We start from the raw sequence: 16,458 nt of genomic DNA, 5'->3' as shown, positions 1-16,458 counted from the left end.
TAGCTCCATTTTCTACAGAAAGGCAAACAACATAAAACTCCAATTATATTCTCTTCCATGTGCCATTTTAGAAGTGGAAATCAAGTACCAAATTAGATACTTTTAATTACCTTCAAAGCCATCATTATCAATGTCACCAAGACTGACTATAGATTCCCCAAATCTTGCAGCATATTTGTCACTTCCAATGAGCTCTGTTTCCATTTCATTCATTACTGCTCCCTAGAAAGAAAGAGGGAGAAAGGTGTCACTATAACATTCCATGATAACTTTACACATGATTTACTGTTGTAACTGGATATGGGTTTTTTTCTAATGCTTCAAATAAGTTGGACAAACTACAGATAGAGTTTTAGTACACACATCTCAGTTCAATTCAATAAATATTTATCAAGTATGTCAACACATATAATAGTACAGTTAGAGCTCAGAGGACATAAATTGTCAAACTCACGATCTCTAGCTTTAAAAATCCAATAAATTATTTTGATAATTCAATTTAGCAAATACTTAATGAGTTCCTAGAAAAGGCAATGCACGGTGCAGAGTGAACAGGTGAAAGGGGCCATGGCAGTGTGTGTAAGACACCCCATTTCCTGAAGAAGCCCCCAGTTACAGGGAAGGCTTAGCACAAGTATGTAAATGACTTCAAGGTGCAGACTGCTGTGCAGGATCAAGAAGCAAGGAGAGCGTATCTAACTGTGAGAGTCAGCAGGGATTTCATAAAGGAGGTGGTAATCAAGGTGGCTATTGAAGGATGGGCACAGTTTTGATATATGGAGAAAATAATCAGTAAAACACAAATCCCAAAGTATCTGGCTATAATGAACAGTTTATATAATCAATGAAACAAAAAAGTCATACTGGAGTCTTATGGTGTAGGACTCTAAATATTGGGAGAAATGTACTCTTAATTTAGAAAACAAGATTAGCAGATACAAACTACTATATATAAAACACATAAACAACAAGGTCCTACTGTATAGCACAGGGAACTACATTCAATAGCTTGTAATAAGCTATAATGAAACAGAGTACATATATGTGCCACTGAATCACCATGCTGTCCACCAGAAACCAACACAACATTGTAAATCAACTATACTTCAGTTAAAAAAACAAAACAAAAAAACCCAATACAGAGCCTCTTCTGAGTTGAAGAGTCACAAGACTGAATCTGGCCTTTGGAATCTTTCTCCAGCAGCAATGGAGCATGGATTGGTCAACTGCTGTCTCTGAAGTTGGAAGATGAGTTATTACAATTTGATTCAATAATGTTTCAATAGGAGCTGTTGCAGTAACAGCAGCCAGACCTCTTTCTCAACTCTGATCATGTCACTCCCCTGTATTAAAGAAATCCCATACAATTCTATGCCCGACTCATCACAGATCCTTTCCTCTCCTCAAACAAGTCTGTTCATCATTCCCATAGTACACACGTGGTCTTCCCCTTCCTGACGTGATGCACCCTTCATCTTTTATTTTCCAACCAAAAAATTCCTCTACTTGTTTTGCTCCTAGAGAAATGCCTAATTTAAAGAGCAGAAGACAGAAGGGACCCCACAAGGATGAGAAGGTGCAGACCAAAAACAATGCAATGGCACTGAAGTTCGGGGGGAGAGAGTCAAGAAGTGATCATTCCTCTTCAAGTATTCTCTAGTCACAGAACGGCAACCGAGGGTTTGCTGGGGACCCCTGAGAGCTATTCTAGTAGCAGGAGTGGAAGCCAAATTCACTCAAGTATCAGTCTTTCTTGAGTTCATTCAAACACAATTATTGAGCCCCTCCTTGTCCAGGGCTCTTTCAAGCCCTGGGGTAACAGCAGTAAATGAGACAGACAACTCTTCTCCACATGGTGTCTGCACTCCAACAGGAGAACAGACAATAGCAAGTCAAACCGATATATAATGTAACATTAAATCAAAATGATATATAATGTAACATTAAACCAAAACAATAAATATATACTGTAACGTTAGGTAGCAGTTAGTGTCTTTTTAGAGTTAAGAAACTGGAAGCTGAAAAGGAAACAAAGGAAGAATAACTTATGCCAGAGGTCTTAAAAGCTGAAATCAATGATAAATTTAACCTCAGTATTCAATAGTGGTATCTCAGAGTCAAAGTGAGGATGGACAAGGAGGTAGGCTAATGGGCAGAACTCCTCCCTTGCTCTTAAAGCAAAGGAGCTCCACCTTGATCTGTTTTTCATATTGAGATTGCTTAAGATTTCAGTGGGAATAAACAGTCCTATATTGCCTTATTTTAGGTATATATGCTACTTTTAAAACTGTCCTTAAAAAGTTTAGTTGTAAAGAGAAAGAAAACAAATTTCTTCTGTATAGCACAGGGAGCTATATTCAATATCCTGTAATAACCTTTAATGAAAAAGAGTATGAAAACAAATATATGTGTATATATATTCATGACTGAGACATTATGCTGTACATCAGAAATTGACACATTGTAACTGACTATACTTCAGTTTAAAAAAAAGAATCTGAAAGACAAAGAAAATTATGCAGAATAAGGATGTAGGACAACCACTGATGGACAAGGAAATGTGAAATCTACATAAGAAAAAGCAATGCCTGATTTCACTATTAATGAGATACAATGACCATTTTGTAGGTGATACACCTTTTCTATTAAATTTAGGTTTAAACAGTCTAGGAAATCCCAATGCCTAAATAACTTTCCTGCTCTATATTTGAAACTTTGAAAATCTCTCAGCTTTGTACAACTGGGTATTCTCTCTTAAACTGTAAAGAGTTTAGTCTGGTGCTTATTATAAGAATCTATTAAATGCTCTGAAACCACTGATTAAATAAGATACTTTCTTGAAACAGGTTTTACTTTGTTAAATCCTAATTGAAAATGCTGTGACTTAGGAACCAACTTTCTCAAAAATCTATTCTTGCTCTTAAATCAAAGAAACAGGCCAAGAACACCTCATTGAGGCCCTATCAATTCTTTTGATTTGATGCCAAGAAGATAGACTGAAAAGATCAGGCCAGCAGAGATCTTTAAATTGAATTGTCAAGTGGTCAGTTTCGCTCTAAAATATCCCCCATCACTTAAAACTTAACCAGAAGCAAGTAAACACCTATTTCAACAACTACTATATCTACTTGGCATAAATGTCAGTTTTACATTCTTATCAAGAATATAATCTATATGAATTGTACAGATTAACATTTTATTAAAACACAGCTTTGTTTCCAATTGTTTTCAAATCAAGCAATTAACAACATTTCTTACTTTAGCTTCTACTTCTAGTAATGCTTCATAATTATCAAATTATATAACGACAGTCACTGCTGAACCAAAGGAAATCCGCATTTTTAGGGTTGTATATAAATCAATCTTTCCAATTAGATTTGATCATAATAAAAGTGGAAGAAATGTCAACTACTGCCGTGAACATATACAAAATATGAATAGAGAAACTCCACACAAATGACCTTCTACTTCTGAGATACCACAAAGAGACAGAGACCCATTCATCATCAGGCTCCATTTCATTTTTAGAACATCAGTATAACACCAGTATTTTTACTTTCATCAGTAAAATAAGCCTAAAAATCTGTAAGTCTCAGAACTCTGGAATAAGAAGAGCATCACTTTCCATCCCAATTCCAGACGTGGCTTCCAGTCTGCAGACAGGGGGACTTACCGAGCCGGAGTTGATGTACACGAATACTCTCCCTTCCTCCCGGATGGTGCTCTGCATGGGCGCTCCCACGAGGAGGTCTGAGAAGCCATCTGCGTTGAGGTCCACGGCACAGACAGAAGCTCCAAAATAAGACCCAAGCTGCTCCAAGGCAAACCACATCCAGTCATTGAGAAAAAACAGAGTTACTCACCAAAGCCCTCTGTGATACCAAAGGGAGAGACATATTACCTGTTTACCTTTCATTTCATGTAAGATATTTAGCTCTTTTGCATCGATGCTGAATATGTACGCCTGCAATGAGGAGAAGAAATTAGGGAACGTTTGGACTCCTATCATGGTAAAGTTTTTGCATTTGATCAAAACATCAATTCTCATAACTTGTAATTGCTCAAATATATATTTTTTAAAAATCCCTTTCAGACTGATACAAAAGATTTAAGGAATCATGTTCACATTAACGTGTTCTTTGTAAAACTACCTTCTCATGAACAATCTTTCTGGTCCCTTAAAGAGAGCACAGAAAATATTTGTTTGCCTTAATTTTCAAAGAAAGGCTCAGACAAATTTAGTAACGTTTACACAACAATGCAATAAAAACTAGAGCGAGAAATAACATTTTATTCTCTCTAGTCTTACCGCAAACAGAGCTGTCTAGCAGTCCCTTCGGCCACAAGCTTGTTACCAGTGAATGTAATCTCTGACATCTTGAGATAATTCTATCTCAGAAACAATTACTCACAAGAAAGAAGAGCCTCATTTGACTTACATAATTTTCCTTAAAACTCTTCTGCTCAATTTTACCTAAAAGCCGTACCATTTTCACCAATTTTACCATTAAACACAGCACACCGCTCACCATTTCTAGCCTCACTGCTCAGAATTTTTGCCATTCTTCCTTTACTATCTTATTGTCCCATACAATCTACTTGAACCTTTTGGAAGAAATAAACGTAAAAACAATGTCATTCTTACTTTACCAATCTGTTCATGCTGAGGGGCTCCTCCAACTACTTCAGTAGTATGCAGACTGCGAAAATGACCGGCTGTGACTGAGTAGCCTTCAAAAAAAAAAAAAAAAAAAAAAATGGAGAAAAGTATGAGAATTGTCATTTGCAATGGGTAAAACAGATGATCTTAAATCCATTCACAGAATTCATCATCAATCCACTCAGAACTGAATGAGAAGGAATTTAAAATGACTATGCTAAACAGTTTTAAGAATTTTTAGCAGCAATACTCAACATTGGTCATTTCTTACATGCTTTAAGCAATTATTAATATGTGTGTTATAAAACTGGTCATGTGGCTTATATTTTTAAGCCTTAAAAATTAAAGATAGCACCTTCACATTTGATTTGTTAGTCTCTACAGTATCAGGACATGCTAGCTTCTAGGATTACAACAGAAATATTTTACCATATATAAAACATAACATTTTGAACTTTAATTAAAAGAAAAAGTCCTAAACTTCAACTTTTCTTGCCCTGAAATCTTCCTATTGTGATAAAGCTGTATGATGACATGAAAAGTAAAATAATCTTATTTTATTCTGTGATAAAAGGCATAACACTAAATTACATTTCTTGCAATGCTTCAGGGTAGCCTTCAACCATACATAAGTAAATGTTGAATTGTTAATGAGGTCCCTGTGTTTGCAAATGAATTCCTTCAGTTTGAATGGGAGAAAAATACTGCTTTTTTCACAATTATTTCTAAGTACAGGCTGTTTATATTTGAAGCACACATGATTTAAACAAATCTGTATTTTCTAAGAAACTATAGGAAAAGCATTCCTTTTTACTACAAGGGCATTAATGCCAGAAAAATATCCTGTGTTTCTGAACAAATATAAAGTATCCTACTGCTGAGTTATTAAAGAAGGAGAAAGATAAAAATAGTGAAGCTCTGGGAAATATTCTAAGAATTTATGAGGCAAAGGTCAATGAGCTGTTTTTAGACCCATATGCTTCATAATGTAACCCATTGTCTAGAATGTTGTCCGCAGTCCCACTGACTTAGTTAGTCCTTGAAAAAACTCTACTTACTCACTCATTCATGATTAAATGAGTTAATTCTTGTAGACTGCTTACAAAAGTTCCAAGGAGGTGACAGGCACTCAAATAGATGCTACCTTTATAATCATACGTTGACTGCATAAAGATACAAGCTTATATGTGACTTACTACAAAGAGTAAACTAAACCAGGAGTTCTAATCAAAGAATTATGTGTCGATAATAGTTACATATGTTAAATATTGAGTTAACTAAAGTTTCATAGACTAGATCCTTAAAGAGGCAGTTTCTGAAATGGCCATTTTGCTCTTTTGAAGGTACAATTTCCCTTATTTATAATTATTAGTATATGTCAGGCAAAGATAATTCAACTTTGTCAATTTTCATCGTACCTAAATAACTTCCGATTTTTACTTGGTCTTCTCTGTCTAAAAAAGCCTTGTACTTATTTGTAGTCATATTGTAGACAAAAAGAGAGCCAGTCCAGTAAGATGACCCTGGGGCCCCCATTACAATTAAATCCTGTAAGAAAAAAAGAAAATCATCATTTCAAAGTTGAATCTCACTACCCAAAACTTCCTCCAAATATACACTTTAAGTAAATAGTGACAAAAATACATTTTTATAGATTTCTGAAATATGAGCCTTTTATGCGTTTAAAAAACCTGTCAAAAAAAAAAAAAAAAAAAAAAAGGCCAGAAAAGCCAGCTAATGGATTTTCACCTAAAAGTAGAATTTCAGAGGAGAAACTCTGAAACTCTCACTTCACACTATCAGTGGACTTTAAAATCAAAGGTAGAATCACTGAACACTAGAGCAAGCTTTGGGAAAAAAAAAGGCAATGTGGTTTCCATTAAAGTAAATCATATCTGAGTAATTCATTAGTGCTCATTCCAGAGATGATCATGTGTTGACTGAGAGTTAAAAATGGACTTAATTTACTTCAATTTGCAAAAAGGCAATGACTAGTTTCCTTAATAATGTTAACTTAGAAAAAACTAAGTCAAATGGATTGGGACATATTTGATGACAAATGTAGGAATTTAGAAAAAAGAAAGAGGGAAAGTTGGAATGAGCAAACGCTTACTTCTCTGGTGAAATATGAAACCTTTCAGCGATTAGACCTATTCAACATTTCTGTATTTCCCAAACAATCCAAACTTAAAAAAAAAAAAGGTCCTTTCAAATATAAAGTAAGAAAGAGGCATTATTATTATTTTTTTAACACAGTAGGTACTATTTATGGAAATTGTTAAGTCAAGGCTTGATACAGACTGTCTACATAGATTTAGAAAACATTCATACATTCATAATGGGTTTCTAAGAGAAACTGGGAGATGTGGGAGTTGAGGACAACTGTACATGCAGTTGTGTTGGAGAATAAGAGTTTGGGAATTATCTGATTTAACAGGGTAATATTAAGTTCTTAAATCTCCCAATTGTCATACTTTCTAATGAAAAATGTGGACTCACATGCTTTCTTTGCCCCTCAACTAGTCATTTAAAATAATATAATATTTTCAATGCCTAAATTAACCTACAGCTACTTTTCATTTCTACTAAATTCTTAATGAAAGGAACATTCTTTCATTTAGACAGTTGGTTCTGGGAGTCACAGTCATCTAAATATTAATATTTCCCCAATATATGTGTGGAATACTGAGTGATGAAAATTAAGTTGTAATACAGTCAAATTTAAGAGATGTATTATTCAGGTATTACATAATTTTTACTTCAAGCTTAATATCAATCTTCTGAGTTTTCAGTAGAATTAAAACTATCTGTAAACATTCATAGCAGCTATTTTTTGGACTATTACCTCTGTGTAAAAACTAGATATCCCAGCTTGACATGATCCATAATTTTCTCCAAATTTTTTTACATAATCTAAAAAAAAGTAGAAAAAATAATTCAAGATTTTATTTAAAAATAAAGACAAAATCTGTATCATTTTGTTTCTTATAAATCCTTATAAATTTACCTTTAAAGGTCTACATTTTGGAGTAACATTTTAAAAAATAGTAATTGATAAAATTTAAGATCACAAATCTCTTCTATATTAACCCTCAAACCATGTCTATGAAATAGCAATAAAAATATCTACTCTGCCTCTTTTTCATAGGAAGCAGCTTACACTCAAAAAACTGTCAGGTGAGTATCAAGACAGAGGTAAGATTTGTGGCTTCTGGTCCAGGTTTCCATTTAAAATAGGCTTCCTAGATTTTGCCCAGCTGAAAATAACAGACTGAGTCAAGATGGGCAGGGAGATGGAGGGTGTCTTATCACAAAGTCCCCATGCACAGATGCTCTGTGAAACTTACTATGGGCACAAAGCTTGCTTTTCCTGAGGAACTGACATAAGTAAACCTCTAAGAAAAGAACAATCAGGACCATATCTTTGTTTTGGCTTTGGTAACCAGAAAAGTTAAATAAATTGCTACATCATTTATAATTACCACTCCCTGTCATGATTTTCACTCCTTTTTATATCTTCTCTGGATATATATATACACACACACACACACACACATACATACATACTTTGTTTAAAAAAATTTACCATAATTTTAGGTATCTTAGGTTTCTGCCATCATGATTTTTTTTTCTAGAATGTGGTTAGGTTTATATACATACACACACACACACATATATTTTATATATATATATATAAAATTTTTGGAGTTCGAGGATGAGTGCACATTGTTATCCATGGACATTATCAGCCCTTGGATAGAGTCACCCAGAGAACACATGAGAAAATGTAGAGGACTGAAATCTACATCCAGGTAGGCACCAGTATTTAGTGAAGGAACTGGCCAGTGGCAAGACAAAAGCTGCTGAGCATTAAGTGGTCAAGCGCATCATCTCACACCATTAGAACTTCAGAAGTCGCCTGGTGGGTCAATTAAAAGCCCCGGGCCAGGGCCAGCTAGGTGGGGAGGGGCATGCAGTTGAGGTATCTTTAACTTGCATCTCTACTAGATTGTGCTTTGACAGCTTCCCTCCAGCCTATACAGCTAATTCCTATCACTGCACACTTGATTTTAAAGGAAACCAGGTTCATGAGGGGAAAGTCCTCATCTGGACCAGAGATTATGACTCAGGGTGGTCAGGTCTGCATTAGGGAGAGACTGCAAGACCTCAAATGATCATGCGGGCATCTACCACCAGCCAGGGAGAGATCCCTCTACTGTGAAATATTTTAAAGTGTAAACTATAAACTACTGCAAAAAAGAGAAGAGTAGCTGGACTAAGTTTCAACCACAATCGAGAAGTTAAAATTCACCTTTTAACTTCTTGGCATTCAAAGGCAAATTAGGAATATAGGTGACATAATCTTTTCTATTATATCACATTCCAAGGAGGAAAGACCCCAATTAATTACTAATTGAATCAATAACTCAATGTGCATACTTGGTCCAAGTTTTGTCCAGTAATAGAAATTTTCATTGGACATTGGGGTATTCATTTTGGTTAGGAAAACTAGAAATTGGCATTCACATATATTTTATTCTTTCGAAAGGCACATTCTTAGAATTTTAGTTCTGTTGCAGGTGTTTTTTTTTTTATTTCTCTGCTGACATTCACCTCTAACTTTGTTCATTTCAGTTTATGTCCTAGCTCTATATGCACTAATGCTACCTATGATCTAAAATATTTATGGAAAGACCTTTCAAACTTAAGATACCAACCCCTTACTGTTTCAAGGAAAACATGTGAATTTGAAAAAAAAAAAAAGACTGAGAAAGATATGCTTATATTTATACTTTGAGTCTGACTATTGTTGGAAACTAAAGGTAAAGGAAGAAACTTAAACAGCTTTCTTCCTTCTGATCAGATTTTTCAATCTAATTTTGTGATTTTAAGTGTCCTACATTTGCTGGGCATCAGGCTCACTTATACTGAATTAAAAATATACTTAATGCTAAAGTGGGAAATTATCAACTAGATGCTAGAGTTATTCAAATTAAAACTGTAGAATTCCTAGTCCAAAAAACCCACAGGACATTTTTGAAAATTAATACTACAACTGGGTTAACAAAGGAAAGGAAATAATACTTTAAGCAGTTAAAAAGAACACAGAAATTTTAAAGATCCCCCACCCCTGACAGACCATCCAAAACTGAAAATTGGAAAAACATTTTTAAAGCCATTCACTTGTTTCTCCTGATCCACTCAGTATGCCTTACCTTGATAGCACGGAGCTATTCTTCTACTCAATTCTGTCCGTAAATTGGAGGGCATGCCATAGCAAACACCTGTGGGGAGCTTATTTTCATTCTTCATGTAAAATATATTTTTCCATCTATGCCCACAAGTCTGAATAAAACATAAAAGGAGACCAAATTATGTGGAGGTCACCCCCAGAATATGTGATTTCATGATGTTATCAGTGGACTGAATCCAACAACCTACCACGATGGATCCATTCTCTCCCGGCTGTCTGGAAAGCGTGACCCCCAACCACTGATTGTCTCTTTCTTCCAAACAAGTCTTTCCACAGGGGTCTCCAAGAGGGCTACCTACAGCATTTGAAAACCATTTGATCATCAGTCATCTCGAAAACAATGTTATCCTACAAGAGCAGAGAAAAACAAACACGAGGGCTTAGCCCCAACGTTTCTTCCCTCAGCCATCTGTGGAATGCCCTCTTTCCCTGCTTCCCAATCAGCATAAGTGGGGGAAACTGTGAGCTGCCCTGCGATTACGCGATACTTGTTCTCTCGCAGGTGATTCTCGTCTGTGGAAATGCCCTCTGATTGGTAACACCAGGAGGGGATGACCCCATACAGGAGGTAGCTAGCCAACAGAACTAGGAGAGGGGAGGATCACTTCAATCCAGCATCGGCCATGCGAGTACCACCACATTGTGAAATGCTGGCCAAACAATGTGCACCTCTGTTTGGATCATTTATCTAGCAACTTTATGTAAGCAACTTTACCAGAGCACGTTTTTTACAAATGTTTCCTGTATTGAGACTTCAAGAATAAAAGGACTATGGTCCTCAGCACTTAAGTCACAGTTTATTGAAGCTGGAAGGTGATGACTAAGCAGGTGGAAAGTGGCCTGTGTAATTGACATACTAATAATGCCTAGCGTTTAAAACAAACCGCCCTGTGTAAATGTAAACCACTTAGTGGACTGTGATGTTTTCAACAAAGAAAAGAAAAAAAAAAAGACTTGAAAAACTGGATTATTTCAGTAAACGAAAAACCTCAATAGGCACTTTGACAAAGGCATGCATAGCCAGAAAGCCAAAACTATTACACACGGGCAATACAGTACTTCTAAACTGTACAAGAAAACATGATCTTCCCAGTGACTTTTTTTTTTATTGTGTTAAAGTGACTTCTTTGCTTTGTAGCTGGGATCCTATATTAAGCGTGATTTCAATTAAGTGATTTTGGGGGAGAATGAGATGCGGTATATTACTATTCCTTTTGCTATCTATTTCCACCCTCTTCAATTGCCCTGTGACAGTTCCAATCTACCTGAGCATAATTCCAAAGGCAGGTAAATATATTTGCACCAATTTGATTGGATAAGAACATAGAACTTGGGTATGTTTACTTAATTTTGGTACCAAGTTTTCATACATTTATAGGGACTATCCCTCAAAATCATTAAGAGCTTGGTCACCTCCTGTAACTGTGACCCCTACACAAAGCTCCCTCGGCAAACTCAGAATACCTACATCCATGAGGTTAGTATGAAAGTGAATTATTTGCAGTAAGTCTCCCAGGTAAGAGAGCTTTTGTTTAAGGAATGTGGAAAGATGTTTGTGTATACATTTTATACATTTAGTTGTTCTCTAAAATGTTGTTCAGGACAAACACTTCAACACAGCAGAACTGAAGAAAGTTTCCTCACCCCTTCTCTGAGTGTTGATTTAGCAGGTCCAAGTGAGGCCCTGACTACCCCAAGTGACTCTCACAATCTGCAACACTGTTACCATGGCATGTGGATAATCTTTTCTTGGCCAGCTTTTTTTGCAGAATAATAATGTCAACTCCCATCTATTGGTAGTGCCTGCTTAGGGCTTGAGACTGAGAGGAAGGTGACTAAGGATGGGTCTGGAAAAAGCATGTTGGGGTTGAAAAGCAATGCTTACGTGGAATGGGAAAGGAATCTTGCTGCAGCCCAAATTTTAATCAAAGATGGTCCAGGTGGAAGTGTAAGGTCTCTGTATTAAAGTTAATTTAAAAAAAAAAGGAAGGGATAATAAGGGAGAGGTAAGGAGAGAGAAAAAGACACTTGTATTGTAGGATGGAGTGGTTTAGATCTAACACAGAAAGTTGTTATTGCGGATACATGATGCCAACATAATTTAAAGAAGGTGAAAGAATGAGACAGAAATTTAAAATTTCCATTGTGATGCAAATTTCAGTTTGAGTTTTTACTAAAATTGCCAGTTGCTTTTTTTTTTTAAACTAACGTCAAAAACAGATGATAAGTGGATTTGTCTACCTGCACTGGAAGTTATTATTATTTATCCCAAAAGACACTTCAATAAAGAATCTTCTCTGGAAATACTTTCTAAAATTACAGTCAACCCTCAAGCAATTGTGCAGGAAGAAAATTAAGGACAGGAGAGAACAGAGGTCACAAGTTACACGTTATCTCTGCTAAAATGTGGTATAGTTAATGGACACTCATTAAGATTACAGCCAATATTCAGAAACAAATGTACTGTTCTAGAGATGCCACCTTGATGTTTAAAAATATACAATAGTTCAGAACCACCAAATACCACGTAAACTGATGAAAATGGCCCAAAAGTTCTTATGCACACACAAAAAATAGTGAACTGTTGTCTGTTTCTTAGCTGAGCTCTCTTATTTGTAAATTTTAAAATGAACACTAGAGAAACTCTTATGTTATTAAACTGGTCTCTGGGTCCACAGATTATGCCCCATTGCATCCTTTGTTTCAGTTTTAGCTCCACCACGTGACACCCTAATGCCATCACTGCTCAGTCTCACACTTAGGGTCACACACATCGATAAATCTAATAAGTGAACAGACACACAGACTCCCACTTGTACAGGTTTCTTCTTTCCACTTCTCTTAACTCTGCTTCTGCCACCGAGCAGTACCCAACAGCACCAAAAAGGTACTTTCCAGCACCGATTACAGGAGAGCATCAGTTCGCAGAACAGACTATAAATCCCCACTACTGATGTGGGTCTTTTCTTAATTGCTTGCAACTTTCCCCCTTCCTTCTGTAGTGCTTACTGAACCTTGACTGAAAGGTCAGACCTCCACATCACTCACCCACGGGGCCTCTCCAGAGCTACCCCTTAACTTCCTTGCTCTTGAGCCCACCCCTTATCACGTGATTCTCAGCCTTGACTGGACATTAGGATCACCTGGGGGGAGTTTTGAGCAAATACTGACACCTGACCTCCATTCCCAGCGGCTCAGATTTGATGTGTCTGGGTTGAGACTCATATCAGAATTTTTTAAAAAGCTCCCCAGGTATTGGTAGCATGCAGCTGGGCTTGTGAGCAGCTGCTCTACAACGTCCATGGTTATGGCATTTCCTAGATTATACCATATTTGAACAGAAACTACTCTGTTTAGAAAATAATAGTAATACTTTTTTTGCCCTTCTTGGTTTCAGCTAAAGATTGAAATAGGGTATCAAATATCAAGCTGATTTTCCTCATGTGGAAATACAGTATGTCTAATTTGGTCAAAAATGATGATTATTACAACTGTCATGAGCAAGCTAATTCTCATGAACTTCCCTGAAAGAACATCATAAATAAACTCAGATTATCTTTATATTTTATCCAAATGTCATGCTGAAATGGTCTGTAATCTGGTTTTCAATTCAGCTCATACATTACTAACCTAAACTCTTAGTAAATCAAATCAACTTCACAGTTGAAAAAAAGTATTTACATGGTTTAACATAGAAGAGGTCAGTGGAAATTACTGTGGTAATTTTCCATGTTTCATACAACTAGAATGACTAATTTGTAGCACAGTTGAATGCACTTTCCTAGTAGACATTAAAAATACAAAGCCACATAAAAACATACCCCTTATTCTAAAAATTAAGCCCATCTTTCTCTTTCCTTTTTTTTTCTCTTTCGGTTTTCATTTGTGAAAGAAAATATAAAGTTGTATGCTTACTATTCAGTTTTTTATTTCTACTTACTGATTTTGTGTCAGTATATACATGTGTGTGTGTATGTAAATGTGAATAAGCAGTCATTTTAATAAGTGGATACAAAGGACGCTAGTACAAAGCCAATGAGGTACATTCTTTACCACCTCTGTTTTTTTGTTTTGCCAGAGACTATGGAAGACTAGATATTCACTCTGAACTGTCACCTCCATGAGGACAGACTGACTATTCTGTTGACTGTGGCATTCCCACAGCACAGGACAGGGCCTTAAATGCAGCAAGCAGGAACAAAATCTCTGCTGAAGGAGGGAATTCTGAAACCCACTAGACCACCACAAAACCCTTCCCTAGCAGGTACTATGGCCAAATTTTCACCAAACTCTCAGATCTAAGCTTGGAGGAGGTCAGTCTTCCATCACTACCATTCTCCCCTACTTCTCTTCCAGAACATTAGTTCCTTACGTTTTAAGATAGTAACAGATGGTCTGCAGGAAGACAGTGTTTGCAGGTTTCAGATCTTTACAAAGTGTGATACGTGAGGAGGAGGATTTAACACTGAGAACTAGCTGGGCCTACAGGAGGTGCCTGTCTCAGAGGGGCTCTGCAAGGACTGTGGGGCGTAAAGGAGGTACGTGTGAAGTGCTTGGGCCAGAGCCTGGCAGAGAAACAGGCAAACATTAGTTGATGTTAACATTATTATCTTAGGGATTAAGTTAAAGATATGATTAAGCTGCTCACATGTCATGGCATGTACCCTCCTCCACAAAATGCCCTACCACACAGTGACTCATTTAATTCTCACAGGAGCAGCAGGGAACTGTGTTATCAATTCCATTTTACAGGTGAGAAAACAGAATCTTAAAGAAGTAAAATAATTTGCCCAAACCCATGGGACTGGCAAATGGAAAAGCTTAGAATGAAAAATAAAAATCTCTTAGAAATCAAAGATCGAAAAGTAGTTACTTCCTACTAGTCTGGAATCTCTACAACATTACTCTACAAATATTTCAGATGTACAAAATAACTGAATCAATTTTACTATCTAATTTTTTTTCAGCTGCAAATGTGTAAAGTATCACAAATCTGCCCACAGAAAACACAGTCAACCTTCTAGTGTTCAAGACAAAGGTCACTTCCTTAGTCCCTATCTTCCCGTGACCTTTTACTCAATTAAATCTCAATATTTTGGCATTTCCATTGAGGAAGGACCAAGGGGAAAGACCAAACTGAAAGGTCTTTCTGTAACTTTTTGACAGGCTTGAGCAGAGCACTTTGTGGGTAGGGGAACCTGGGACTTCTGGGTGCATTGACAAGTTTGGCTTGTCTGCCTGTGTCACTGTGCTGTGGCTTCCCCGTTGGTTCAGATATTTGACTGGGGCTCTCAGTCTGGCATTCTGGCTACTACGACACCACATACACACACACCCACACACACACACATTTATCTGATCTTTCAAAACATGTGACATAATTTTCAAGATTCGGAAAAATAGTAGAAGACCTTACTTCCACCAATTATTTTTTTTTTAAACGTGCAGTTCCATTCCACTGAAACATGAGTCCCATATACTTCAAACACTTGCACTCTAAATTTTTCTGAAATAATCCTGAAAAATAAATGAATCTTGTTCTAGTCTATGTTCTATAGTCACTCATTCAAGATATCTTTATTTGTAGAAGCAATAATTACTGAATGAAAACAATTATACAATTCCTTCATTTAACTAAATTCAGAATATAGAAAAAAATATGGGATTAAAAGCAAACAAACCAACTCAAATAAGACAAGATTATAAGACCTGCTACTGCAGGGGTATCATGATTACAGAAAACTTATGCCTGTGCAAACAAGACTGCCTGGCACATAGTAGGTGTTCATTAAATGGTAAATGCGTCTGCTCCCCAGTGTACCCACATTGCGCTGATGCATCTCACCAGCAGAGGGAGCTCACAGTGCTGTGAGGTTGGATTCAGCTGTTTAAGCCAACAGCCCCTTGTTTTCGTTTCTTATCAAACCCAAATTACCATTAAATCCATTATACTGTGTTTATTATATTAAACTGTGTACTTCTCCCATACATCTAATAAAATGTGATGGTGATGTTTCTAAAAGATAACAGTGGTGTTCATGAATTTAACAGTAATGACAATAACGCCGAGCAATGAAAAGGAAAACACCCAGGTTTTAGAGGAGATATGGAACATGAAAGCGCTAAACTTCTAAGCCCACTTCCTCCAGCTCCTCTAGCAGCAAACAAGAGGCAAAAGAGCACACTCAACATCAAAATTAGAAGTCATTCTCAAAGTTGTTTTTGTTTTTTCCTGAAAAACATGTTTTTAAATGTCATGTTCTCAGACTTCCTAATCAAAATCTGATAATGGCAAATAATAATGCTCAATTTATGTGAGAAACAGCTCCTATAATCACAGGCCTGAAAAAGCCAGCTATTTCAGTCCTCTATTTTAATTTTTTATTTTATAATTTATTTTATTTTGTTGTATTTAGGAAGAGAGTTCAACACAGAGGTGAGCGTCTTCAGGGAGTAGAGCCAAGCTTGAGGGTTGCAATTTTATAACTCTGGGCTGATTTTGAGTCATCACTAGACTTCAGAACTCTAGAAAACCAGCCTGTTT

The 16,458-nt window shown here is 36.4% G+C and overlaps 1 protein-coding gene across 3 annotated transcripts in view; it reads right to left on the bottom strand.

Moving 5' to 3' along the window:
• The window catches only part of ITGA4 (integrin subunit alpha 4), a 113,309-nt gene that overhangs the window by 46,514 nt on the left and 50,337 nt on the right, over positions 1 to 16,458 (bottom strand). Inside the window, exons 4-11 of one of the 3 annotated variants that reach the window (XR_004319971.1) lie at positions 10,103 to 10,209; positions 9,877 to 10,006; positions 7,506 to 7,573; positions 6,079 to 6,208; positions 4,646 to 4,731; positions 3,910 to 3,964; positions 3,674 to 3,811; positions 111 to 222 (exon numbers count right to left, since the gene is read on the bottom strand). Coding sequence is in view for 2 of the 3 variants with exons in the window: in XM_032479862.1 (XP_032335753.1) it covers positions 111 to 222; positions 3,674 to 3,811; positions 3,902 to 3,964; positions 4,646 to 4,731; positions 6,079 to 6,208; positions 7,506 to 7,573; positions 9,877 to 10,006; positions 10,103 to 10,237 (862 nt within the window). In the remaining variant the exon portion in view is untranslated. Of the gene's footprint in view, positions 1 to 110; positions 223 to 3,673; positions 3,812 to 3,901; positions 3,965 to 4,645; positions 4,732 to 6,078; positions 6,209 to 7,505; positions 7,574 to 9,876; positions 10,007 to 10,102; positions 10,263 to 16,458 lie in introns of all 3 variants that reach the window. The other 2 variants (XM_006183035.3, XM_032479862.1) reach the window with 2 other exon arrangements.

Source organism: Camelus ferus, chromosome 5, assembly GCF_009834535.1.
Source record: "Camelus ferus isolate YT-003-E chromosome 5, BCGSAC_Cfer_1.0, whole genome shotgun sequence".
NCBI classification, from domain to species: Eukaryota; Metazoa; Chordata; class Mammalia; order Artiodactyla; family Camelidae; genus Camelus; species Camelus ferus.
The sequence above is the reverse complement of the archived record's forward strand: the minus strand, read 5'-3'. Positions and strand labels throughout refer to the sequence as shown.